This window comes from Odocoileus virginianus, chromosome 21, assembly GCF_023699985.2.
Source record: "Odocoileus virginianus isolate 20LAN1187 ecotype Illinois chromosome 21, Ovbor_1.2, whole genome shotgun sequence".
Lineage (NCBI taxonomy): Eukaryota > Metazoa > Chordata > Mammalia > Artiodactyla > Cervidae > Odocoileus > Odocoileus virginianus.
The window spans coordinates 6,363,708-6,389,599 of record NC_069694.1 but is presented as its reverse complement, the minus strand read 5'-3'; the positions used below and the strand labels follow the sequence as shown (position 1 = coordinate 6,389,599).

General features: G+C 45.7%; 1 protein-coding gene across 13 annotated transcripts in view; it reads right to left on the bottom strand.

The window, feature by feature from the left end:
* The window catches only part of APBB2 (amyloid beta precursor protein binding family B member 2), a 405,670-nt gene that overhangs the window by 87,374 nt on the left and 292,404 nt on the right, over window positions 1-25,892 (bottom strand). For 7 of the 13 annotated variants that reach the window (XM_070451963.1, XM_070451967.1, XM_070451965.1 and 4 more), the window contains 4 exons: window positions 25,403-25,611; window positions 16,601-16,663; window positions 16,136-16,221; window positions 15,981-16,041 (listed from right to left, as the gene is read on the bottom strand). In XM_070451963.1, the coding sequence (XP_070308064.1) occupies window positions 15,981-16,041; window positions 16,136-16,221; window positions 16,601-16,663; window positions 25,403-25,611 (419 nt within the window). The remainder of the gene's footprint in view (window positions 1-15,980; window positions 16,042-16,135; window positions 16,222-16,600; window positions 16,664-25,402; window positions 25,612-25,892) is intronic. The other 6 variants (XM_070451966.1, XM_070451973.1, XM_070451970.1 and 3 more) reach the window with 4 other exon arrangements.

The window sequence follows — 25,892 nt, the reverse complement described above, 5'->3', positions numbered from 1 at the left end:
CCCTGGTGATCCCACGAAATAACCATGGAGGGGCCCGGAGAATGCTTAAGGCAATGGATCCCCAAAATTCTACGAGAAGTGACTCTGCAGGCGATGCTGTCACAAAGCTTTGAGATGGTAGTAAGAAAAGTGACAGAGACTCACAGAGAGGAGCAGAGAGGAGTTCCTAGTGGGAAAGGACAGGAGGAGGGAGAGAGAACCTCGCATTATTCAGGGGACCCAGCCTCGGGGCAGGGGACCCCAGGTCTCCGCAGCTCTGGATGTTGCCCAAAGCTCATTACACCATCTGTGTGACGGCTGCAGCTGAGCCCCCTGAAGGGACCTGGGGTGGAGGTCCAGTGATTTGGGCCAGGCTGCTGGTCCAAGTGCAAGGAGAAGACTCATTCCCAAACTCACCTCCCTCTTTTCTGGGGTTCCACTGTAGAAACAGCAGCTCATCTCTTAATGCTCTGCTGTTCTTTGAATTAGGGCCCCCTCAGCCTCTGAGCCTTGTTTTCAGAGCCAAAGTTAAAGCTCTGCTCGTCCCTTTTGCTTGATGGACGAGGCCCATCAGGGGGTGGTGACTCACCCAGGGTATGTCACTCTCCCAGCCCATGAGTGGCAGGTATGCGTGGGCAGTGGGGTCTTCTGATTCTCCCTCCGCCACCTCCCCCAGGAGCCCCCTGAGATGAGACCCCTTATGAGTGCTGCTTCTCTTCTCCCACAATGCACCTAATACCTGCTGATTCATCTTTTTCCTCTAATGAGAAGATGCAGGGTCTCCTAAGAAAAGTCACTAAAGCTAACCAAAGCAATACAAATTATAAAGAAAGGCGGAGGAAGTCTGGATTAACTTTCTTAGAGGAGAATGAGAAAAGCCATGGAGAAGTAGCTGGAAAAGTGTCGGCGAAGACGCAACGCAAAGTCCTCCTTCTACACGGGGCATCAAGTAATGAGCGGGAGCTCTGGGACGACAAGAACTTGGAGACAGGGAATGATGAACTATGGCTTACAATACTGTGTTGGTTTCTGCCATGCAGCAACATGCATCAGCCACAGGTGTACATAGGTCCTCTCCCTCCTGACCCCCTCCCACCCCCAGCCCCATCCCACCCCTCGAGGTCACAGAGTACCTGACTGGAGCTCCCTGCGTCACACAGCAAATTCCCCGCTACCTATTTTACATATGCTAATAAGTATGTTTTAAGGCTATCAGTTCATTCCATCCTCTCCTTCTCCCAGGCTTCCCTTGTGGCTCAGCTGGTAAAGAATCCGTCCGCAGTGCGGGAGACCTGGGTTCGATCCCTGGGTTGGGAAGATCCCCTGGAGAAGGGAAAGGCCACCCTCTCCAGTATTCTGGCCTGGAGAATTCCATGGACTGTATAGTCCATGGGGTCGCAAAGAGTGGAGGGCCCCAGTGCTGGCAAAAATCACATTACCTTAACTCTACACAGCTTCCTCTGGGGAGGACAGGGGCCAGCTTCACCTAGCACAACCCCACCCGGCCAATGTGAAGTTAGCGCTGGCATGCGCTCATCTCAGCAGACTAGAACCTTCCAGAGAGAGAGGTCTGCCAAGAACTCCAGAGGAACACGGAGGTTTTGCATAAATGTGATGCTAAAAAATACTATGGGCCAATGGTGAATTTCTGAGTTTCCTGTGTCAGTTTCCTCCCCGCCCCCATGTGTTAACTTTTTAATAAGTTTTAAAAAAAGATTTTGGGGAAAATGTTTTACAGGTGCTACATTATTTATCAACACTTATCTTGCGGACAATATAAGTGCTTTAATGCTGTTAACAGCAGCAGGCCAGACTCTGCGGCAATCCCCCACTTTTTGGCAGTGTTTGTAATCTCTGAAATCACTGCAAACCAGTGGGGAGAAGGAGCAACCACGGGAGGAACAATCTAGAGTTTCCTGTAAAAGGAGGGCAACTCTGATGTCAATAATACCGAGAACCTTGGAATTTTTGTTTCTGCTTTGTTTTAAAGCTAATCTAAAGCTCCTGGTGGCTGAAGCCCAAAGCTTCTCAACCAGAACTCAGAGGTCTGAGACTGACCTCAGGCTTGGCTTCTCCCTGGGCATTGGAAAGAGAAGACTCTCATTACTGAACTCAAGTCACTGCCGTCCGGGCTGAACCATGGAGGGATTCTGCACTGATGCAGGATTTACATAAACGTGCCTTAACATACAGAAGAAGGGGAGAGTAATATGCTCTGTGTAAAGTGAGAAATCACACACATACACACACAACTGTAACTAGTTAAAAAACAGTTTCAGGATTTGTTTTGTCTATTAAATGAAGCACCACACACTCAGCCCCATTGACACAGAGGAAATTCTTTATTCCTATCATCACTGCCTCCTTTCTGAAAATTAGATTTAAAAAAATCCCTCATATAACTTGTATAAGCTGGTACTGTCTGCATTTTCACTTATAACCACTGTGTTACCATACATTATTTGTTTTATTTTCTAAAGTCTGAAAAAACGAAAGTAATCCTGCTTCACTTAAGCTACAACACGTTATAATATGCCAACTGCTGAAAGGATTCCCAAAGCAGCTGGATTAGAGAGAGAGGGAGGGTGGTCTAAAGACAGCATACTTGGGACTGGCCTCAGCCCCACACGGCCTCTAGCTGACGGGACCTACCCAGCACCAAAAACAAGTAATTCACCGAGACCGATTGGTCTGCTGGGAACCATCACATCAGGATTTTCTAACGACACTCTTGGAAGACCAAAATCACATGTCATATACATCAAAACATTTCTATAACATCTTACTCGGTCTTCATAGTAACACTGTGAGCTTCCCAGGCTAGGCATTGGCACCATCCCATTTTACATATGAGATAAGTGATGTCCAGAGAGGTTAACAAAGTCACACAACAGTACTGGTGACAGAACCTGGGTAGTCTCGCTCCTATTTCATACCCTCTCCCCTTGTAACATGGCCCTACATTAGGGACCAAGGCTCTGGCTGTTCTTTCCTCTTTGGTCATTCACTGGGAGTCAGCTGCTTTGACAATCCACTAAAACAAATACACACACACACACACACACACACACACACACAAAGGATAACTTTTTCCTCTCAATCTTCCAATGGCATGCTTGCAAGGCCACGGGAAGGCCCACCTCCATGAGAGGAAGCACAGCCCAGAAATGAAAAGCTCGATCTCTGAAGCCAGGCTGCCCGGGTTCACATCTCAGCTCTGCCATTTATCAGCTGTGGAGCTGTGGGCAGGATTCCGTCCCTCAGTTTCAACTAAATATAGGAGAAATAAGAACACAGCTCATGGGCCTTGTGAAAAGCAGGCGGTGGAAGCAGGATGTAGGTGTTCGCAACTGCCTTTCACAGAGGTGCCAGATGAGCCTGAAAGACAGAAAATGAGCTTTTTCTGTCTTTAGCCCCAAACCACCTTGGTATATGTGTATCCCATACACACTAAGCATGAATTTGAGCAAGCTCTGGGAGTTGGTGATCGACAGAGAAGCCTGGCGTGCTGCAGTCCATGGGGTCACAAAAAGTAGGACAGGACTGAGCAACTAAACTGAACTGATACACATTAAATGTTCAATGAACATCAGGGATCATCACTGGTATTATCAGAACATAGGCTTTAGAGTCGACTTCAATCAGGTTCAGATTCATCCACAGAATAGACCTGTCATTTCAGGAAAGTGACTTGGGGTCTTTGAACTGCGATTTGCTCATCCATAAGATGGGAGGAACAATGTCACCCTCCCTTGCAGGGCTGCTCCGAGAATCAGATGGCCTGCTGCAAGTAAAGCGCCCAGCACATGGCTGGAGCCAGAGCTGTTAGTTACCTTCTGCACCCACCCTCTACCACTGCCAAACGATGGAGGTCTATGTTGGGCATCCATTCATTTCATTGTTTCCACATTTCAAGCAAAACGTGGCAGACATGTATTAGAATACCTGAAGCAGGAGAGATGTCTTCTTTATAAGCTATTTTATTTACTAAGTGGCATTGCCTCATAGCATTAGGTGAAGAGGGAAAACTGACATTTTCTATAAAAATAAGCTCTAGGTTGCTATCGCTCTCATTTGAACTCATAGCTCTGACAAAATCACAGCTCTCAGAAAGGTTTTTTGAGAAATCATATATTCTGGCTTCTAGGGTCCACGTGTCATTTACAATAGGCCAATGTTTCAGCTTTGTTAGAGACAGGGGTGATATGCTGGTCAAACTGACCATTGGGAATGTGGCTGGAGCAGAAGAGTGGGCCTCAGCTGGGCACCTGGGTCCCCTTCTTGAGCAGCAGGTCTGCTGAGAGAATGAGGGACTGTAATGGAACCTGAAGGGACACATTTCTGCTCTGTGCCCACAGGAGGTGAACTGTAGCATTGTTTGGCTGGAGATCTGGGTTAAGAATGTCTGGTTCAGTTTTACTGAAGTGATTTTCAGTCTGAGGATTTCTTAAGGTCAAATTGAATTATTTTTAAATATTCAAAAATTGAGCTGTAATTGATATATAACATTATGTAAGTTTAAGGTACAACATGCTGATATGTTATTATATTCCAGTAAGATCAACACTATAGTGTTCATTAACCCCTCTATCATGTTGCATTTTTATCATTTCTCTTTTCTGGTAGGAACAACCAAGGTCTAGTCTCTTAGCAACTTTGACATTTTCAAAACAGTATTGTTGACTATAATCACTACACTGTATTGGATCTCCAGCATTTATTTACCTCCTAGTTGTAGGTATGTACCCTTAAACATCTCCCATTTCCCTGTTCTCCAGCCCCTGGCAACCACCATTCTACTGTTTCTATGAGTTCAGCTTTTTTAGATTCCACATATAAGAGACATCATACAGTATTTGTCTTTCTCTTAGTATAACACCCTTAAGGTCCATGCACATTGTCACAAGTGACAAGCTGAATAATATTCCATTGCATAGATACACTACATCTTCTTCATCCATCTGCTGATGGACACTTACGCTGTCAATTTAAACTATTTATGGATTATGCTTAGCGAACTGATCTCAAATGTCTCCTTCAACATAAAGCAACTGAAATTCCACTTATAGCTGCAAATTATCTCTCACTTCTTTAAGTTCAATAACATCATAACTGTCATTCTTAAATGAGACCACCACTGTCTCTGCTATTATTTTCTTTTGCTCCCCTCCTTGATCTGATTGATATCATTTTGCACACCACAGTCGTTGACTAAGTATAGCATACACAGAACGACTGGATGGATGACTTGGTTGCAGACAATTTGAGGGCTGTCGCTCTTGGTGGCAATTTAAGAGACCGAAAATGCGCCAGCCTGACTATGAAAACCATTTCCGTAAAAGCGCCAGAACCTGGAGCAGAGAAAGGCCTCAGTCTCCGATTCTCGTGGCTCCGCACTCTGATGAGATCTTAAACAGGAGGCAAAAGAGTGACAGAACAGTGTGGCTCAGTTAAAATGCCTCCGTGTCTGAATCATCCTAATAGTGCTCTAGGAGGAACCATGGTTTCTTTGTCAATTTCAGTAACTGAAAATAAATAAGAAATAGCCACGTACTACATCAATCCTGGCACCAGCATTAAGTACTGAGAAGCTAATGCCCAGTACGTGTTGCCTGGAATGCGAGCTTCAGGACCCCTAGGGTCCTGAGCAGCTGGCTCTCCCCGGACGGCCGGGCCCTGCTGGATGAAGGCAGTGCTGCCGCTGCTGTTTCTGCCAGAGGCCGTTCAGCTCTGCGACCACCCACAACCCAGAATTCTCGGCCAGGATCTCAACGGGGCCAGGACGCCCACCTCTGCCACTGCTGCTGGGGGCCGCCCATCACCTCCCTTGCCTCCTTCCTTCAGGAAGAGGAGGAAGTCTGCCTCTCCTTAATTAGCCTTCCAGGCACCTGCCCCCTGCAGGGCGCAGCTGCCAACAGTGGGATAACAACGCAGCTCCTTTCAACAGCGCCTTTCAAAACCCAGGGCGCACACGGCTGCCAAGTCCTCGACTGCTCGTGCAGGCAAGCGAAGTGACCAGAAGTTAGTAAGGGAAAAGGAGACGTGGTTCCGCTGGAAACACAGCATTATGCGTGGTCATGTTGGCAAATAAAGAGAGGAAAACAGCTTTAGAAACACAAAAGCTGTCCTCTGGGCTGGGAGACAAAATGGGAACCCAAGGCCACTGGCTCAGAGTCCAGGAGGCTGCGAGGGTCGCTCCGCTCCGCAGAACAGCGTGCGGGTCCACAGTCAGGAGGCTGGCTCGAGGCCTGCTCCCCCCAGACCAGCTGGACACGCCCGGGCAGATGACGCGGCCTCTGGGTGCGCCGCCCTCCTCTCCTAAGGTTAATGAGACGGTCCTCGTCTCCTCTTTGTGAATGTCAACCTGAAAGCCATCGCATGTGGCCAGGACTTGGCACGTTCATCACTGGCTCTGTGCCTTGGTTTCTTGATTCACCGGTGTTGACAGCCCTGCCCTTCACTGGGGGCATTTTCACCGAACGACTAAAACACGAGAATGACGTGGGCTGTCCGTCCCAAAGAAGCCAATGATAACGCTCCCCCGCCCACACGCTCTTAGCAGTGTGACCCTGGCGCTCTCCTGAGGAGGCGGAGTCCGCGTCTCGTCCTGGCTCCGGGCGGGGCGCTCTGAGCGCTGAGGAGGGCGGAAGTGACGTCGGGCTGTTTCCTGCCTCCCCAAAGACCACTGGTCTGTGAGAAGGCCGGGCTCCACGCAGAGACTCTGGAGGAGGAGATGCCGCGTGAAGAGGGGCAGCGGCCGAGGAACACCGAGCCACCAGGCCCGTGAGTGAAGAAGCCATCTCGGAAGTGGGTTCTCCAGCCTCGCCGGCCCCCAGGTGCCCTCGTGTGGGTTAAAAAGGAACGGCACCACTGAGCCCTTCCTAAACTCCGGAAGCCACGAATTTGTTTCGTGAACAGTTGTCTTACGCGACCATGTTTTGGTATGGTTCACTACACATGTGCATAGGAAAAGATAGGAGAAAAAATTGTTATCTGCGGTCATGGACAAATACAGATGGTCTCATTTTAACAGACCTGTTCCTGGAAGCATTTGCTGAAAATCAACACAAAATTACACATGAAATCATTACACAATCTTCTGCATGTACATTTAAATTTTGGAGGATTGCCCTGGTGGCCCAGTGGTTAAGAAAATCCACCTGCCAGTGCACAGGGGTCATGGGTTCGATCCCTGGTCTGCTGAGCTCGCAGGCCGCAAATGCTAAGGCCCATGCTCTGCGTCAACAGAAGGAGAAGCCCTTGCAAGGAGAAGCCCACGGACAACAACGAGAGAGTAGCTCCTGCTTATTGCAGCTAAAGAGAGACCTCACGCAGCAGCAAAGACCCAGTGCAGCCATAAGTAAATCTGGGAAGAGAATCACCAAATCCCATTGCAATCCAAGTACACTCATTGGTTTAGGCATCATCTCCTTCTGGAAAGCCATATAAGCCATCCTTACTCCCACCCAGGGTTGATGTCCCTTGCATAGCATCCATTCATGGCACTAGAGCTCCACGCTGAGCACAATGCACTGAATTTGCCTGTTTGCTGTCTGCCCCTTGAAGGCGGGGGTCATACCCATTCCTTCTTGTAAGAATTGAATCACAATGGCTAATGCATAAAGTATGACTGAGATAGTTCCAACCACCTGACATATTATCTTATGTGTGTATCAATTCACTATGTTCACCATAGCTTTGTGGGGTAGGTACTATTATCACACCCTCTCCAGAAGAGGAAACTGACGTACACAGAGGCTAAGTAACTTGCCTAGTGTTACCCAGCTAAGTAAGCAGCAGAGTCTGGCTTTGAACCCAAATAGTTGGGGTCCAGAGTCCATGCTCTTGGTCATTATAACACACGACTTCTCCTTTAACATTCAGGATTCAATAAATGTTTTTGACTCAGTTAATGAATCAACAACAGAAATCAAACCCAAGCTTCTCACACAGATGAGGATTTCTGGAAGAAAAAAAAACCAGTGCCATGTGAACAAAAATCAATTCTAAGAACTATACGTACACATAAAAAATCCCATATAAATGCTAAGTAATGATAACAAATTTGCTACAAAGACCAGAAATAAGCCTGAATGAGAAAAGATACTCTCTACCCCTTCCTGTTTATCTATTAGTGCTAATCTAGTCAGTAGCCACTAATATAATTACTTCAGGAAAATCTATTCTAATAGGAACCAAGGGAGGACACAGATAAATAAAGCTCACATACAAATACTGGAATCTCAAGTTCATTCACCGTTCATTTCTGAAAGTGTCTCTACCAGACCTGCTGATCTATATCATCTCTTGCCCCTTTCTCTCCATCTGGGGCAGGTTATAACAAAAGAGGAAGGAGATAAGCAAAGCTTTCCCAAAAAGCAATGCCAGGGAAAAACATGCTTGATATGCTGAGAACTGGCTGCAGTGGCCGCAACGGAACCGGGAGGCACTGTATACAAAGACTGTAGAGATGCAGGAACACAAAGCCTTGTGGACCAGATTTCAAACTTTTTACTATTGCTACTTGACATGTTGTGTTCAGACCAGCAGCATCAGCAGCACGCTGGAGCTTAGCAGAATTGCAGTACCTTGCAGTCTGGCCGCAGGACAACTAAATTCGAATCTGCCAACGTGGGCAGGAAAGTCTGAAAGCACTGAAAAGGACGGGACCACGTGAATGTGGGGGCGGCGGAAAGGCAGGGAGGGGGTCCGTCCTGAAGCAGTGGCTCTCTGGTCCCCCTACCCTGCCTTACCTCCAATATCCCTGCTACCTCCATTCCAAACGCCACACAGCCAGTGACCAGAAAGCTGACGGAAATGGTCACTGGGAGTGGGTGGACACCAACTCAGACTTCGTGGAGTCAAATGCAACAAACCTAGAGTCCCAGTTCCATAGGCTGTGATAAAAGAATTATTTAACCTGTTTGAAGCACCAATTTCTAATCTGTAATATGTGGGAAATAACCATGGTGCCTTGCATTTGCAGGAAAATTGCATCTTAGTGCCCAACACTGGGGTGCAGGAGGAGCGTGAGGTCAGAAAAGAGAGCCAGCCCTGCCTCCAACCCTCCAACCCAGCCCTCTCTCTGGATCTGGAGACAGAGCAGACGGAACTATTTCATCTCCAGATGCCAGAGATCAGGACTGCTCATTTCACTTTAGATCTCAGAACCAGACTTCATTCCTCAGAACCAGAAGTGACTTAATAACACTTTCATTTTACAGCCAAGGAAGCTGAAACCCAGATAATTTAATACTTGGGACAAGACCATCTTCCTTACCAAGCTTCTCTGTCGTGGATGCCAAGGAGCAGTGTTCTAAATGCAGATTTAATTACTTCTCCTCACAAATATCCTGAAAATGATTTGTCATACACTCGGAGAAGACAGTAAGATGGGGTGATCAGAGGCCCAGAAGACCACCTTCGAATACCGTCTCCACCACTGATTATGTGACCCTAGTAAAGTTATGTACTCAAAATTTCTGGAGCTTACCCTTTCACCTGTAAAGGAGGCCCATCAGATCATCTTCAACATCATTTCTAGCTACAAGCATCACTGACTCAATGGACATGAATTTGAGCAAGCTCCAGGACCATGGTGAAGGGCAGGGAAGCTTGGCACGCTGCAGTCCATGGGGCCGCAAAGAGTCGGACACGCCTGAGCGACTGAACAACAAGCTACAAGCAATTCAGTCCAAATGAAATGCCAATTTCTCTAAGGATGTATTTTTCAATACTGTCCACAAGATGGCAGAACACTTCCTTTAGAGAAGTCCAGCACACAAAGGGAAGAATTCTAAGGAATTAGTACATATTTTTCAAAGCATTCAGTTTTCAACAATTTAATCATAACTGGATTTATCTTAGTGTTACTCATTCTGGTCAAACATTTGGCCAGCAATAAGCCACATGCCATGAGAAAAGGAAAGTTGTAAAGGACTAAATTAGGATTTTAAGGTACGAAAGGAGAAGGAGCACAGTGGCAGACTGCAGAATGATGGAGATTTACAAGTGCAAGCTACCTGGCCACCCAAACAGGACAAGAGATTGCCTTCTTGACAAACTGAAGCACAAAAGGCAATTATCTACAAAATGTTTGGATATACAAACATTTAAAAAGCATTTTCACATAAAGAATCTGAAAAAGAAGAGATGCATGTATGTGTATAACTCAGTCACTCGGCCGTATACCTGAAACACAACACTGTTAATCAATTATTCTCCAATATAAAATGAGAAGCTTAAAAAACACGTTTTCACATGGAAAAGTGACACAAAATAGACAAAGAAAAAAATAATTAGGTTACAAACAGAGCTTTGAATTTGAAAATGCAGAGAGATTAAACACCCTGTGCTGTCCTGAAACCAAAGAACGATGTAGAAGAGTGACTGGTAAAATCAGAATAGAGTGTTTAGTTAACAGCTTTGTACCACTGTTCAGTTTTGACAAGGACACTACAGTTATTTATGCAAAAGAAAGGGACGCTGGGTGACGCGGACAGGGGAACTCTGTACTATATTTGCCTCTTTTCTGTATATCTCAAATTATCCCAAACCGAAGTATTCATTTTAAAAATGGATAGAAAAGCAAGAGGAAAAAACAGCCAAGAAAGGACAGAAACACGGAGTTCCATAATAAACGCAGGGTTTTGTAACTGACAAAACTAATGTCCTGTGCTGGTAACTTAGGGGGAAATTTAAAGTAGGAGGTAGTAGCGTACATCCAATACAACTAATAATGTGAGTAAATAAAAATGACAAAGCCTAGAGAGCAGTGGGCAGCGGACAAAGGTGTCTTCTGGGCTATTAGAGATGGAATTACATGCTGCTGCAGCCTTTCTGAAAAACAATTTTGCAGTAAGTGACAGAAGCCATAAGCTGATAGCCTTTGACCTGGTAATACTGGTTTCAGCAATCTGTACCAAAGCAATGACTTAAGGGGAAAAAAAGCCACCTATTTTTATGAAGTTGTAGCTCTGCTCTGTAGTTGAAATTGTATGACTACTGGGTGCCTAGACAGATTATGGCGCAATTAATTAAGTGGAATATTATTAATATAATGGAATAAAGAATAATAAATCTGAGAACTGTGGAAAGGAACAGGTAAAATAATTTTTTAAGAGCTCAGTACATGCAGTGTAGTATCCTGGATTAGGTCCTAGAACAAAAAAAAGGGTATCAGTGGGAAAAATTGGAAAATGGGAATGAACAAAGCCTATTTTAGTTAGTAATATGGTCTCAATATTATTTTCTTACTTTGGATAGTAGTCCATGATTATGAAGATGTTATTATGGGAAGACAGGTGGAAGGTAATATGGGAACTCAGTCTTGGTGACCTTTGTATGAATAAATAATTATCTTAAAAAGTTAAAGAGCTGAGAATTATATACAAACTTATACATACACGGCAATCAACTAAAAAACACATTCCCTGTATAAAAAAGTAGGTCGGCTCATAAAACACTGTCAGAGTTATAAAAATACTTTGCTCTTGCAAGAAGGGGGAGGTGGTGTGGGGAGAAGAGATCATTTATGCTGGTACTTAGATTTTCACTGAACAACTGATTATCAGGTTGTTTAGACTCAGAATGGCTGGAGGGAATTTTGAAGTATTCACATCCTGATAGCCTAAAAACTTTTATTTTTCCAGCAACTCGGTTTCATTGAAGGAGTAAGGAAGACACTTTCTCTAACAATCTATTTATTCCTCAGGGACTATATTTAGAATTCCATCTTACATGAAATTAAATATTTTTTTCCCCTAAAGAAAGGACACCTTCTGCTTGTTTACAAGGCACTCAGTGCCTGGGTTGTTGGCAAATTAAAAAGACTGGAAAGGGTTAACGAAAGATACCCTTAGGTATCTTTAGATCTATGGAAAGCTTGAACATCTGGGAACCTAGATCTTGCCACTTCTGCCTCCTTAGGGGCCCCAGCAGCACGAACAGGCAAGGAGACACCAAGAGGCAGATGGGACAGGCCGGGGGTGGTGGCGATGGGGAAGCCCTCCAAAGTGGCCTCATCAATGTCAGTTCTAAACCAACGGACTTATTCCCAACTTGCAAAAAAAAAATTTCATTTAGTGTTGTTGGAAACAGCACTGAAGGATTATCTTAAGTCTTCCCTGCAGGGCTTCCCCTGGCCCACTTCCATCGCAGGGTGGCGAGACCCTGCATCCCGAGGAGCACAGCGAGACTCCTCAGTTTCCCCAAAGGGGCACCATGTGTGTGGGGCTCTGCCAGCTGCCAGCCACTCGGTGAGCCCCACTCCCGCCACCACAGGCGCCCCCCGCCCCCCCGTCCTTCCTCCTGTTTCGGCCCAACTTTTATCAAAAGCCTGGCTGAAATGACACCACTGATGGATGGTCTGAAAAAACCTGTGGCCCATCCATTTCACCTCTAGACTTCACCTGTGACTCAGGTCAGACCAGAAGGTTGGTCCACACTGTCATAATTTTCCACCAATTTACTTGAAATGGGTTTGCCCTTTGCTTCCAATGAGCAAAATTCAAATTTCTCTCTCTGTGTGCATAAATACATGTGTGTGTTCAGTCCAGTTCAGTCACTCAGTCGTGTCCGACTCTGCGACACCATGAATCGCAGCACGCCAGGCCTCCCTGTCCATCACCAACTCCCGGAGTTTACACAAACCCAAGTCCATCGAGTCGGTGATGCCATCCAGGCATCTCATCCCCTATCGTCCCCTTCTGTCTCTCTGTCATCCCCTCCTGCCCTCAATCCTTCCCAGCATCAGGGTCTTTTCCAATGAGTCAGCTCTTTGCATCAGGTGGCCAAAGTACTGGAGTTTCAGCTTCAACATCAGTCCTTCCAATGGACACCCAGGACTGATCTCCTTTAGGATGGACTGGTTGGATCTCCTTGCAGTCCAAGGGACTCTCAAGAGTCTTCTCCAACACCACAGTTCAAAAGCATCAATTCTTCGGCGCTCAGCTTTCTTTATGGTCCAACTCTTACATCCATACATGACCACTGGAAAAACCATAGCCTTGACCAGACGGACCTTGTTGGCAAAGTAATGTCTCTGCTTTTTAATATGCTATCTAGGTTGGTCATCACTTTCCTTCCAAGGTGTGTGTGTGTATCTATTTACAGACTTCAAATATATATATGAATATTTGGAGTATATTGCTAAGGACACTGATCATATTAATTGACGGTGGTCCCTAAGTGAAGCTCCAATTGAGACTTTTTTGGGGGCAACCTAGTGAGCATGGGCTCTGGAGCCAAATCCTGACTCTGCTCTTTAACTGGCTGCTTAACTTCCTATGCTTCAGTTTCCTTATATGCAATAATGATACTGAGTCCCTTAAATTTTTGTGAGGATGAGAGTTAACAGCAATGAAATCTTTAGGACTATGGCAAAAAGTGAGTACTCAATAAACATTCATTATTACGAGTGTTTTATAATAGAGCCCTGGAAAATCCATTACATTCCATAAGGACCTGAGATGCTTCCAGCTCATGCACAGTGCAGGCATAGAAGGCAGGGGTCTGAAACCCTTCTCTCCTTCCAACAGGCCTGGGGTCGCCAAGAGTGCCAGTGACTCTCTATAGCAGGGGAACCTTCAGAATCTAGGGTGGGGTGGGGTGGTTAGAAGCATGTGTTGTTTGCAGAAGTTCGTACAGGATTCTGAGATGCCCTTACAGGAATTCATACCATTTACTGTCAGAATCCTCAATGTAAATAATCACCAGGAGGCACAAAAATGAACCCAAAGGTCAATGTTCACAGTTGTGCCAAGTCCTATACGCTGAAAAACCATGCTTTTTCCTTCTCCCCAGTCTGATCTGTCCTAACTCCATCTACTGTCCCAGTACAGACAGATGCACTGATTATTCCATTATGTATTCTGTGGCTTCTAATTGTTCTTATAAGTCTCCTCAGATCTTTTATGGAACAAAGAAGTATATAAAATAAATAATACAATGCACACACTTTTTGTTTTGAACTAAGTACAACTTCAGTTACTTATGAGAAAGCTGAGCCTCCTTATTCACACGAATTCCTAATAGGTGCTGGAATAGACATGCTGGCGATAGAACAGGAGAAGATCAAGGATTCAGTAAGCAATAAACTGGGGGGAAAAAGAGAAAGTGTCATCTTAGGTAACAGCTCAGCCAGGCCTCCTATTCCTGTTACTAATTTGATCTGCATTTTCTGTTCATCCTCCTCCTGGTCCCTCTCACTTTCACACTCAGCTTTACAGACATCACTGGTCCAGCCCTTCCGGGTAAAGCAAAATAATACTGCTGCTCACCCTTCTTCCTCCAGCCTTTGCTGATAGCCCTTGTAAAACACCTGGCAGAAAAGCAAATTATTCACAGCTCACCTTCCTGTGTTACTGCGTTCCTTCCCTTTCGAACCATACAATTTATCTTTAAAGGTCAGGGTGTCAGCAGCAGACCAAGAACTTGTTCAGAACCCCGCTGGCTCTGGAGCAGGCATCATCCAACCAGTATGTGCTTAGAACGAAGCTCCACAAATTAAGAGCAACGGAGATTTCAACTGCGAGCCCTGGGATTCTCACAGAACCAATGGCAATATGGCAGCTTCTAGCCTAGGAGCCAAGGTTTTGAACCTGGGTGGTGTTCCCCACTTAACTACTGCTATAGGAACCTATTTGCTGTTTTATGCATAGACATAGATCTGCTTTGGGGTTCAGAAGAATATCTAGGTCCTGCTACATAAGATGCAAATGAAAATGTGTTAAAAAGCAGTGGGAAAAGAGCTATAAAAAAGTATTGACATGAAGCTTTTTCCTTTCTTCTGCATTCTTTCTCTAGATTTCTAATGGTGTTTTTTTAACATTTATTCAGTGTTGTGCTCTCTTGAGGATGGGGATACTTACAGGGTGAGTGCAGACCACCACAGGCCGCTCATCACCACAGACCATCAGCTGCTGGGCTGATGTACCATGCCCTGGCCAAGAGTGGGGAAACTGAGCCAGGAATCCCCTTTCCCATGGACCCACCACCCCAGCTCACAGTAAACGGACGACTCTCCAGTCTATCATAACATCTGTGTCGGGGGATGCTAGGTACCTGGATTGGGAGTGGGCGGGGCCCCACGGTGTCACCCACTGAACACATCGCTATGCTGTCTGCCCGGGTTGGGCAGGTGACTACTTGGCTCCTTCCTAAGACACTATGGAGACCATGTGCCCGGCACAACCCTCCCTATGCTCACACCCAGCCCCATACAGGGGCTGAAGGCAACAACAAGGGGTGGGTAGGGGCAGGGATAGGGAGGCTGGCAGAGCCTGAGGCGCCAAGAAAAGGGGAACAGGTAGCCGAGAAGCAGAGGTAGGGAGGTGGCAGGACTGCGCATCAGCCAAGGCTCCAGCCCCCCAGCGCACGCTCCACCGCCTCACTGGACGTTGCTTAGAGAACACAAAGTCCAAGACAAAAGCTTAAAGAGCACCCGGTGGGCGACTGCACAGAGAAACACAGGGCCCTGACTCTCGGGGATCAATGGGCAACTGTAACAGCTCACACCCAGCACCAGAAGTCCAGAGCGAGCTCACTCTCATGTTCCACATAAAGCAGGCCAGTGTTTATGACAGGGATGGCAAGGAGCTTCCACTGTGCATATGGATGAGGCTGCCCTGCAGGAGATGGGCGTGAGGGGTCCAAGCACCTGTTCAATTCCCCGTCCTCTGCATTACAGGGCAGAGCCTGGCTTATCTTCAAGGGCTTCTGGAGCCCACCTGTTCAAACAATAATCTTATCACGTTGCACAAAGAATTGATGGAGTGAGATACTAAGCAGAGTTGTGATGATTACAGAAACCCTCCCAAACCTAACTTGGCCGAAAGGATTTACTTTAAGTGTGAGGGAGATTAGGAACCAGAGAGGACTCAGGGATAATTGCTTATTAAGTGGCTCTAGGTTGATAGTTTGTAAAAACTGGGCCGTTATCCCAAGTCATTATTCTGATGCAAGAATATAGCCTGGTCACTGAAAGCACGTTTCTTACAAACCTTAGCTTCTGGGTCACTGTTGATACTACAAGAATCATCATCATCGGCATGTGGAGCATTTCTAGAAAGAAAAACAGAAAATGGAACTTAGGATTCTATCGCAATCTCCAGCTGCACAAAGCCACACCTCCTGGAGGGTGCGTCCAACGCCCTACCTGAGTTTCAAGGATGCATAGCGCAGGGTGGCTCCTTCAAACTCTTTTAAACTGGGGTCCGGATTGACTGTGGCCGCATGCAAATCCTAGAGGAAATGAGATCCCTGTTAATGCAGAAAGGCAGAAGGCCTAGTATGCGGCCTCAGATATCAGAGGGGAGAGAGAGGTCCTCCCAGCGCGAGGCAGAGAGTGTACGTGAGCTCAGGCAGAAAAAAAGGCATGCATGGGCTGCTGATGCCGGCTCAGTGCAAATGCCAGCTCTTACAAGACAGCAGGAACCTGGGGCGACCAGTCTGAAGTCATTCACAATGGGAGACATCAGAAAAAGCGACATGTGTGAGCCCCACCGCCTGAGCCAGAAGCCCCTCAGTCCGTCCCTGCAGAATGCATGATGTTCACAAAGATGCCACAGCCATGCAAAAAGGACAAGATATTGAATGAGCTAAAATCTGACCATATACTTGCCTTCCAAATGTCACTATTAATCTTTCCCCCATTCAGAACAGCAAAATCACTCCATGGCTGTTTCTAGACATATAATTATTCACATAGGAAAAAGCACATTGATTTAAAAAAAAAAAAAGAAAATAATAAAAGGTAGAAAAGGAAAGAAAAGAAAAGAAAACACACACACACACACAAGACACTGTTGTTAGCATTGATATTCACGGATGGGTTAGGGAACAAATTCACTTCGACAGCAACACGTAGCTTGCTCCCCCTAGATCCACATCGTCACTAGAGGCCCAGGGCAGGGGGCGCTTTAATTACTCACCAAGACAAACGGCTGAACGCTATTACCAGACAGTGAAGTTACTGTCTACATGTGGTCTTAAAAGCACACAATATGCATCAAAGTATTAAAGGCCTCGCATACCTAATTCCATAAGAATTTTTTTCTCTTCTATTGACCAAAGAACTGTTTTCTTGAGGTATGCTGGTCAATGAGCGGGTTGAAAACTGGGGAGTGTCCATAGCTAGGGGCATAACAAAACTAGGGGCCAAATTATCTCCACTTAGGAAAAAAACAATAATAAAGGAGGGTAAGGAACCCTGCCTGACCTCATCTTGCTGAGATTTAATCTAATAAAAAAACAGTCTAGACAATCTAATGTAAATTCCCCTCATTCATACAAAGCTCTACCTCCTTGCCACCCAAGCCTCTTCACAAATTAATATTCGATCACAAAATGCTTTCCTAAACATAGTTATAGGACAAAGCGTGAAGCCTTGCCTTGCTGGCAAACCCCTTACAATAGACCTAGAATCTAAATGACTCCTTCATTAACCTTGGATAAATGAGAACATCTTTTTTCTTTCTATTCCATTAACTGAATATTCAAATATTTTCCATGTGACGTTCAGGGAATTAAATGATACTAATAAGACACCCAGGTACACTCTCATGAACTTGTTTCACTGATTTGTCAGGCAGATCTCTTTTCTTGAATAAATCAACAGGAGAAACTCTTCCACTAAGTAACTTTTCAACTAAAGTTCTTTGAAAATGAGACGGTAGTGTTGACCCATAGCTTCGGCACACAATGAATACAATTTTCAAAGCCACTCAGAACAGAAGTGGCCGAGTTCAAATGTCCCAGGTGTTGACAAATGCATTTATTTGGCTCTGAAGGCCTCTCTGAGGGAAAAATCATTGCAAATTTGGATCTATCATCACTGCACAGCTGGCGTTACTGTTGCTTTCTTTTCTGGATTAGGCAGCTGACCTGCAGTTTTTTAAACTTAGACCACTGTCTCTATTTATTTTTTAAAATGATCTCTTTTACCGAGCACGGAACAGGAAAGTTGTCCAGCCCCTCACCTCTTTCCTCACTCCATCCTCCAAAAAGTATTCAGTTTTCACTGAGGAGAAAATACTACAGGAAAATCTTCAACCTGTCAGTTGGGGGGACCTATGAACCCCCTAACATGGGTGTGGGGTTTTGTGTTCTATCCCTAACTGCATTCTCGTGAAGAAAATTTTTTAAAAGGCATGTGTCTGACAAAAGCAATCTGAAATCAGAAATCATACTCCAAAAACACTGTGCTGGGATTATAGAGAGTGAAAGAAGGGCATTTTTAAAAACAAGTATTCAGAAAAGGCCTCTGGCATTTAATCAAACATTTCTTTGTACGTGTGGGTTTAAATTTTTTTACATATATATTTACTCTTTGGATGCAGGAGTCCCTGCAAAGTAGAAGTTGATTATGCGTCTAAGACTGTATGAATTCAGCTCTCATGCTACGGAGACATGAGTCAACGGGCAAACTTCCTACAATCACCTTTCATAGATTTAAATAAACAAAGGTGATATACAGTGATTTTGCAAAATCTTAAAATAACATGTAAGTATTCCTAAATAAACCCTTTAGCACGGAACTCAAGCAAAGAAATAAGGAAACTAGTGTTATTTACTATGAACAAGCCAGAGTCTATTTTTCCCTCCCAAATTTAAAATTTTCACTGACAATGAAGATGAGAAATGTTCTCTTTCACATAAGTGACCATAATTTTTCTTTTTTAAAATCAAGGGCAATGAAGGACAAAACAACTTGTCTAAATTTTAAGAACGATATCGCCTATTCATCTGTTTTTTTTTTTTTTAATGAAGAGAGAATACAACATTTTAGCTAGTAATTTAAAGAAAAAAGAAACCAACAGAGATGCTTGGGTTCTACAGAAAGTCTGTAGTTTGGGTGATGGGAGTGAGGGATGAAAGAAAAGAGGAAGATAATCAGAGGAAAAGGCAGGTGGCGTAACATGTCCTAGAAAAGACAGACACAGGACAGAGATAAAGGGAGGACAGAGACCATCCTCTGTGAGCAACGACCTCTAACTGATCACCTCTCAGGCAATGCAGCTAAAAAGCCTTGCACAGCTGAGAGATGCTGGTGTCACTTCATGGTGGGCACACACTCTCCTGCTGCTTGCCATGACCCTGGCCAGGCTGCAGCAGCCCTTATCCTGATTATGGTGACCATGCTCAGGTCTGAGAGCCCCAAAATCTGAGCGCTGGGGGACTGACCCGGCACCTGGGGCGTGGCAGCTGCCGTGACCCTTCACGACCTTTCAGCACGGTGCTCTTCATGACCCCTTAAGGTAATATGACTGTGTAACTTCGACTACTGAGAGTTTTCTTCTTCCAGATTTCTCTTCCAGGATCTCAGAAAGCGGTTCCTCAAATCAAACAAAAATGATGCACTGTCCTTCTGCTGGAAGAAAACTAAGAGCTGATCCTTTGACAAGATCAACAGAGTTTTCCTGAGGATGGGGTCCAAGGGGATGAGAAAGTCCCTGGAGGTGCTACGAACGTCTCTATGAAGTGGTATCAACATGCAAGCTGGAGCGCAAGAGTGAAGGGCTGAACCCGCTGACGGCTGGGCAGACAGGAAAGCACATGAACATTCCACAGTGGTCTTGATGAAGCCATGATCACATCACTTCTGCACGCTCTTCAGAAGCTACGAAGTCAACACAGCCGTCTGGGAAGCTCGGGCTCAAACCCTGCCTCTGCCCTCACCTGCTCTGTGAACTGTTCCCTACATATCAGACAGGGCTAAAGAGACTTCCCACCGGAGCGTGGATGCCATGAGGTCAAGAATGTGAGCCCTTAGCGCAGGGGCTGGCTGCCCGAAGGTGCCCAGGAAACAGCACTGTCCTTATCCTCTACTCTTGCCACGGAGAAAATAAAAAAAGGCATTTAAGAACAAAATGTTTCAGAGCCCAAGGACTAGAGAGCATTATCAATTATGCTTCATAATCCTCTTCTGTCAAGATTTGAGCTGTGGTCTTGATCGTAAATGGCAGAGCACCTGGAATTCTGAATAGGCCAGTCAGTGTTAATGAGCACTGTATCCATGTACACGGGTTTATTCTTTCCTTCTTTTAAAACTGCTTTCTATGTTTTGTCGGATGCAACACTATCAAAAGAACAGTTATGGTTTGTCATGCAAACATAATACAAGCAGTTTTTTAAAAAAATCTAACTAGAAAACAGATTGACAAACGCTTGTGGAATTAAATTAGTCTGTGTGAGTAGCAGCACAATTTAGAAACTATAAACTAGAGAAAAATCAGGGGAGTCCCGGCTCCACTGCCGGCTCTGGGGCTACAGTCAGTCAGTGAAGAGCTCCCTCCCGCTACGAAGCCAGTTCATTCCTTCATTCAGCAAGTATTTAATGAACGCTGCCACATACCAGGCACTGTGCCAAGTGCTGAGGATGCGAGATGGGGGGGGGGGGGGGGGGTAGGTCCCAAACCATCAAAAAGGGAGGCTGACATACCTCAAGTAAGAATACTACAAAGAGACACAATGCAATGAAGATCAAAGGGCTCAGAAAGTAGGCAAACGAGAGCAATGATTCCCAGGAGATGCTAAGACGAGGCCAAAGTATTTAAGCAGAAGTGACACATAAATAAAAACAGACTAGATTCACTAGAAGACCAGCTTTTATAATCCCTTGGCATAAAATTTCCTGGAAAGCATAAGATTTTCTTTTTCCCCCTTTTTTGGAAAAGTGCAAGTTGTTCAGCTGTGTCTAACTCTTTGAACCCCCATGGACTATAGCCTGCCAGGTTCCTCTGTCCATGGAATTCTCCAGATAAGAATAATGGAGCCATTCCCTTCTCCAGGGGAGCTTCCCAACCCAGGGATCAAACCTGGGTCTCCTGCATCACAGGCAGATTCTTCACCATCTGAGCCACCACCAGGGAAGCACCCCTCCTTTTGGGGGTGGGGCAAAAGCATGTGATAAAGGCAGATTCTCAGGCCTCAGCCTTAGAGACTCTAGCTCAGTGGCCTAGGGTAAGACCAAGGAGTCAGCATGTTCTGCAAGCCCCAGAGGTTACCCTGGCCACAGCCTTTGGTTCAATGGGCTGAGAAATACTGCCGTAGCTCAAAGGTTCCTGCCAGTTCTGAAATATCAAGGCTCCCGGAGCAGGTCAAGAAGTTCAGGAAAATGATGACAGACCGGTCCCTTTATGCTGCCGTCTTATTTCTCAATGGACGTGAAAATCCTCAGGTTCCAAAGCAATGCTCGGACACTGTTCTCCTGGGGACTTAGCTGCACAGGCCCCTCCCAGACACCAGGAGAGATGCAGCAGGAACACAAAGTTAGATCACAGCCCCGAAACGACTGGGCCCCTCCTTGCTGAGGCCACTTTTCCCTCCTTGCCCTTATTCTTAAGGAACTGGGAACGCCTTCAGCTGGGAAGAGTCTGGGGAAGACTTGCTCACGGGCCAACAGTTACTCATTAAAGTATTTTGTGGAGCTCCCTCTTCTCTCTAAGACGCAACATCTAAGTAAGTTGGAACAAACTGATGGATTGGGGGGAGACCGTTGCTGGGCCAAATTTCAGCGGCAAGTGCTTCCCGTCCAGTTTATAAACTTGCAAAAATACTGCTGGCGTCTGCAGAGGAAACACTATGCGTTGCACTTAACACTTCCCTGGTGAACTTTGGAATGTGAAATGTACAATTTTCAAACTGTAAGGAAGCCTTCAGTCCTAGGCTTTTGTGAAGCTTAGTCAACAGATTTGGCACTTACTTTTTTTTTAAAGCCAGCTCAGGAAAAAGCTGTATAAAAATATGCATTTCTAACACGACATATTACAAGTTTCTTGTCACCCTTAACATTTTGCTTTCTCTCATGTTTCCAAATTAGTCAAAATAGATTCTATTTAGGGATCAAAGAAATGGCATTGGAGAAATAACCATTTTTTCTCAACTGTTATTAGCACCTGCGGCTGAGTACCAAAGAATTGATGCTTTTGAACTGTGGTGCTGGAGAAGGCTCTTGAGAGTCCCTTGTACAGCAAGGCAATCAAAGCAGTCAATCCTAAAGGAAATCAACCCTGAATATTCACTGGAAGGACTGAAGCTGAAACTGACGCTCTAATACTTTGGCCACCTGATGCGAAGAGCCGACTCATTGGAAAAGACCCTGATGTTGGGAAAGACAAGGCAGGAGCAGAAGCAGATGACAGAGGATGAGGTGGTTGGATGGCATCACCAACTCAATGAACATGAGTTTGAGCCAACTCCAGGAGATGGTGAAGGACAAGGAAACCTAGCATGCTGTCGTTCATGGGGTCGCAAAGAGTCAGACATGACTTAGCAACTGAACAACAGCACAATGTTATGAAAAGAAGTCATTTTCGAGATGGCTCTGCATATGTAACCACTCTCCCCTGGAGTGAGTGAAGACATCCAAGGCTCTGCAAAGCCCCTGATAGACACAGGGTGAAGCCTGGGGTGAGGCCAGGGGCCAGCACGCCTCCACTCAGGCTTGCCTCCACTAGGGGGTAGGTGTGTAATTCTGGGTAAGCTCCCTCACGTCTCCATGTGGGTTGTCAAATACAAAAAAGGAATGACAACTATTGTACAGATACACAGGGCTTTCTGAGGAGTAAGGAGACAAGCCATGAGGCTGGTGCTGTAAATACTTGACTCCCCTTAGCGTCTCTGCTTTAATACCCTTGTCAGCACCTGGGAACAGGGAAGGCTGGGTCTCCCCCAACCTCTTCTCTCTGCTACCTGCTTATCCCTCTGCCCCTAGGATTTCAATGTACTGCCTTTATATCTGCTTGGTTCTTTGACTCTGTGGATGGCCGTATGTACAGGGAGCAATGTGTATGGAGCAAACAATCAAAAGGTTGACCTGAAGAACATCATGCCACTGGTTTATTAAAGTGCTGGGTATGAGCCTGTCTCTGAAATGTCAAAAAGCTACACATCTGTTAACATGTGTCTTGGAGGGATAAGACTTTATCCAACATGATGGCTACAGAAGAGAGGAACAGAACCAACTTCCAAGGTGGAATTTCACCCAGTACTGGGGCAGACCACAGGATCTGGAATTGAGAACTGGGCATCAGCCCACCCTGACCTGGTTACTCAGCTCACTGAGTCCCAGTTACCTCTTAAAAGTGGGAAACAGAACAGCTGTGTTCTCTGCCACATGAAGAGTCTTGAAGGGAACAAATGAAGTGACATTTATGAAAATACCCTGAAAGCTACAATAAGTCATGAGTAGCCGCTGGGAGGCCGAGCAGTGCAGATGTGATGGAAATACTGAATTCCAGGAGAGGAACTGGGTGGGCAGGCAGGCAGGCCTTGGGACATAGTTTGAGCTGGGAAGGGGGCTGGGCAGTGGGGGGGGAGAAGGGAGGGAAGCAGGCAAGACTAGGGGCAGAGCAGGTGACAGTGGGTGTCAGAAGGAGGCTCAGGGATGCAAATGTGGACTCTGCCACCTGATCACCTTCCCCAGGGTCAGCAGCCCACCTGCGCTGTGTTCTTCCCAAGACTTTATGCAGAAAATATGAAAACAAAAAGTCTCCCACGTTAACCACAGAAGTAGAACATCTGAGTCACTTAAACCCCGAGATGCCCACCTTGGGCCTCACCCCACCCACGCCGCAGGATGCGGGCTTCAAGACAAACTTCATTTCTTCCATATACGGAAGATGAGAGGCTCACTGAACAGAAAGTCTCTCAAACTCAGTCTGATCATCTCACCTCTGGACAAAGAGAAAGCAGGTGGGCTGAAATCTCAGCCAGGGAAGCCCCGTGAGGACAGCTCTGGCCTGGAAGTCGGGAGGATCTGGGAACCCTGAGTTCTGGACCCAGCATGGCTGCCGGCCACTGGCCTCTCTGCTCGGCTTCCCTGCATGTGATGAATGGACACTGGTGCCGGACGCCCCCTTCCCACCCTGGCATTCTCAGGTTGCAGGGCTCTCCCTGGCGGTGAGGATGGTAAAGGGTGCAATAGGAGAGCCTCTAACAGAGATGCCAAGCAGTGCAGGGGAAGATGAGAGAGGACCCCTGCGTCTCACTGAGGGCCCAGGGGTGTCCGGGCCCACTCGGCTCCTGGGAGCCGCTCTGAGACCCAGGGAGAAATGCCAAGAGGCACCTGGGCTGGCATGAAGGAGGACTCCACTTCCTGGTAGGCTGAAGTTGGTTCATCTCCACCTCCCAGCACACCTCACACAAGGTGAATAACAGACTGAATGGGATTTGCTCTGGGAGGAGGAATATTATGCTAATAAAAAAAAAGATCAAAATTGCCCAGTGATAAGCAATGAAATCCTAAGTGGTTCAGTGGAACTGAAGCGGGTGTCTGACCATCAGGGCCCCGTACCAACAAACCGAAGCCCCAGTCTATCAACAGGGGGTCATAGCTCGCCCTAACCGGCACTTGAAAGATGGAGAGTTTGAGGCCCAGGTGGAGTGAGTGAGATGCTGAAGCCCAGTAACAGCAAGAATGTGGTTGGAATGTAGGTCTTCCTGCCTCCTAGAGAAGAGCAAGTAAATAATGGAAGATGTTGTTTACTTTTAAAGACAGGAAGGTTAATAATAGCAGCAAATATGTAGAGAGGCTTTCAGGTAAGAGATGCAGTTCAAATTCCTTCCATGTCCTCAAAGTAAAAGAAAATAAGTTGTTTAAAGAACAAAAGACTGTGGTCAGGGAAAAGGCAGAAGTGCCTGTGTGCCAGGAATCAAATCTCTTTTCTCAAAAACAAAAAAAGAAAAGAAAAAAAAAAGCCATTACTTAACTGTGACCTTTTCCCACTGTAATTCTCTTGAATATTTTGTTATCAGGATTCACAAAGGTTCACTGCAGGAGTTTCCGTATTAACAACTATCATGATGGAATTTTTTTTAATGCCTCAATTCTTTGTTTAAACATCAGATTTCTTCCTCAGGGACAGAACAAATTTCTGCTGCTAATTATGTCTAAAATAATGTCACTTCCGCTAAATAAACAGAATTCTCTTTATTTTTTATTAGGAATTAAACATTTAAGGGTTCTCAAGGGTTATTCCTGCAGACGTTCTCTCCGCGCAGTCAAATAAGCCCATGGATATTAATAAGATGTGTGGTGATTATAACACGTCAGGCCAAGAGACGCTCTTCCCCGTGTAAATATTTTATGGAACCAGCAGTGTGAAGTGGTACCTACAGAGTCAAATACTGCCTCAGTGCGCCCCAGGGAATCTTAACCACTTCTCATTAATCAGCCTCTCTTACTTTCTGTACCTGGAATGGTATTTAAAGAGACCAAAAGCCATTAAAAAATAAAAAGATCCCTGAAAGATGATATTAACACTATTCACGAAGAGGAAGCATTTCAGAGGTTTCAAATGCAACATGCATAAAAATCGGAACGCTTACCTTGATGACCTGTTGGGGCAGAAGCAATGAGTCTAAAGAGAAATCACAAGATACATCCACTCTACTAAACCATTAAAAAGACACTCCATTTTACCTCGTTCTCTGGGGTGGGAGATGACGTTACAGAACTAAGGGACCCTTTCCTTGAACCCTGAAGATCTGCCGGGATGGAGACAGGGCGTTCCCACTGAGTCGTCCCTGTGGGTATGTGCCAGTAATAGGTCCCAGCGATGTCACTGACCCTCTTCCAGCCAGGTGGCAAATCTGGATCAGTCTGAAAGGAGTGGTCACTCCATATATCTGCTAGAAAATGGAAGAGAACAGAGAGAGAGAGAGAGAGGGTTTTATTAAAAGAAGAAACAACTACAGTCTCCTGGTCTTAGTTCCAATAGTGAGGAGAATTCCGCAGGCAGATGTGTCCATGGCCCAAATGACAACTAAAGCCATCCTACAAACACCAAGGATGGTAAGAAGGAGAATACAGGAAGGAAGAGAGAACTGGAAGGTTGACACTTGATAACATGGATATAAAAGCACCCATTATCGTCATTTTATAGTTCCAAGGACCCTACGAACAGGCTAAA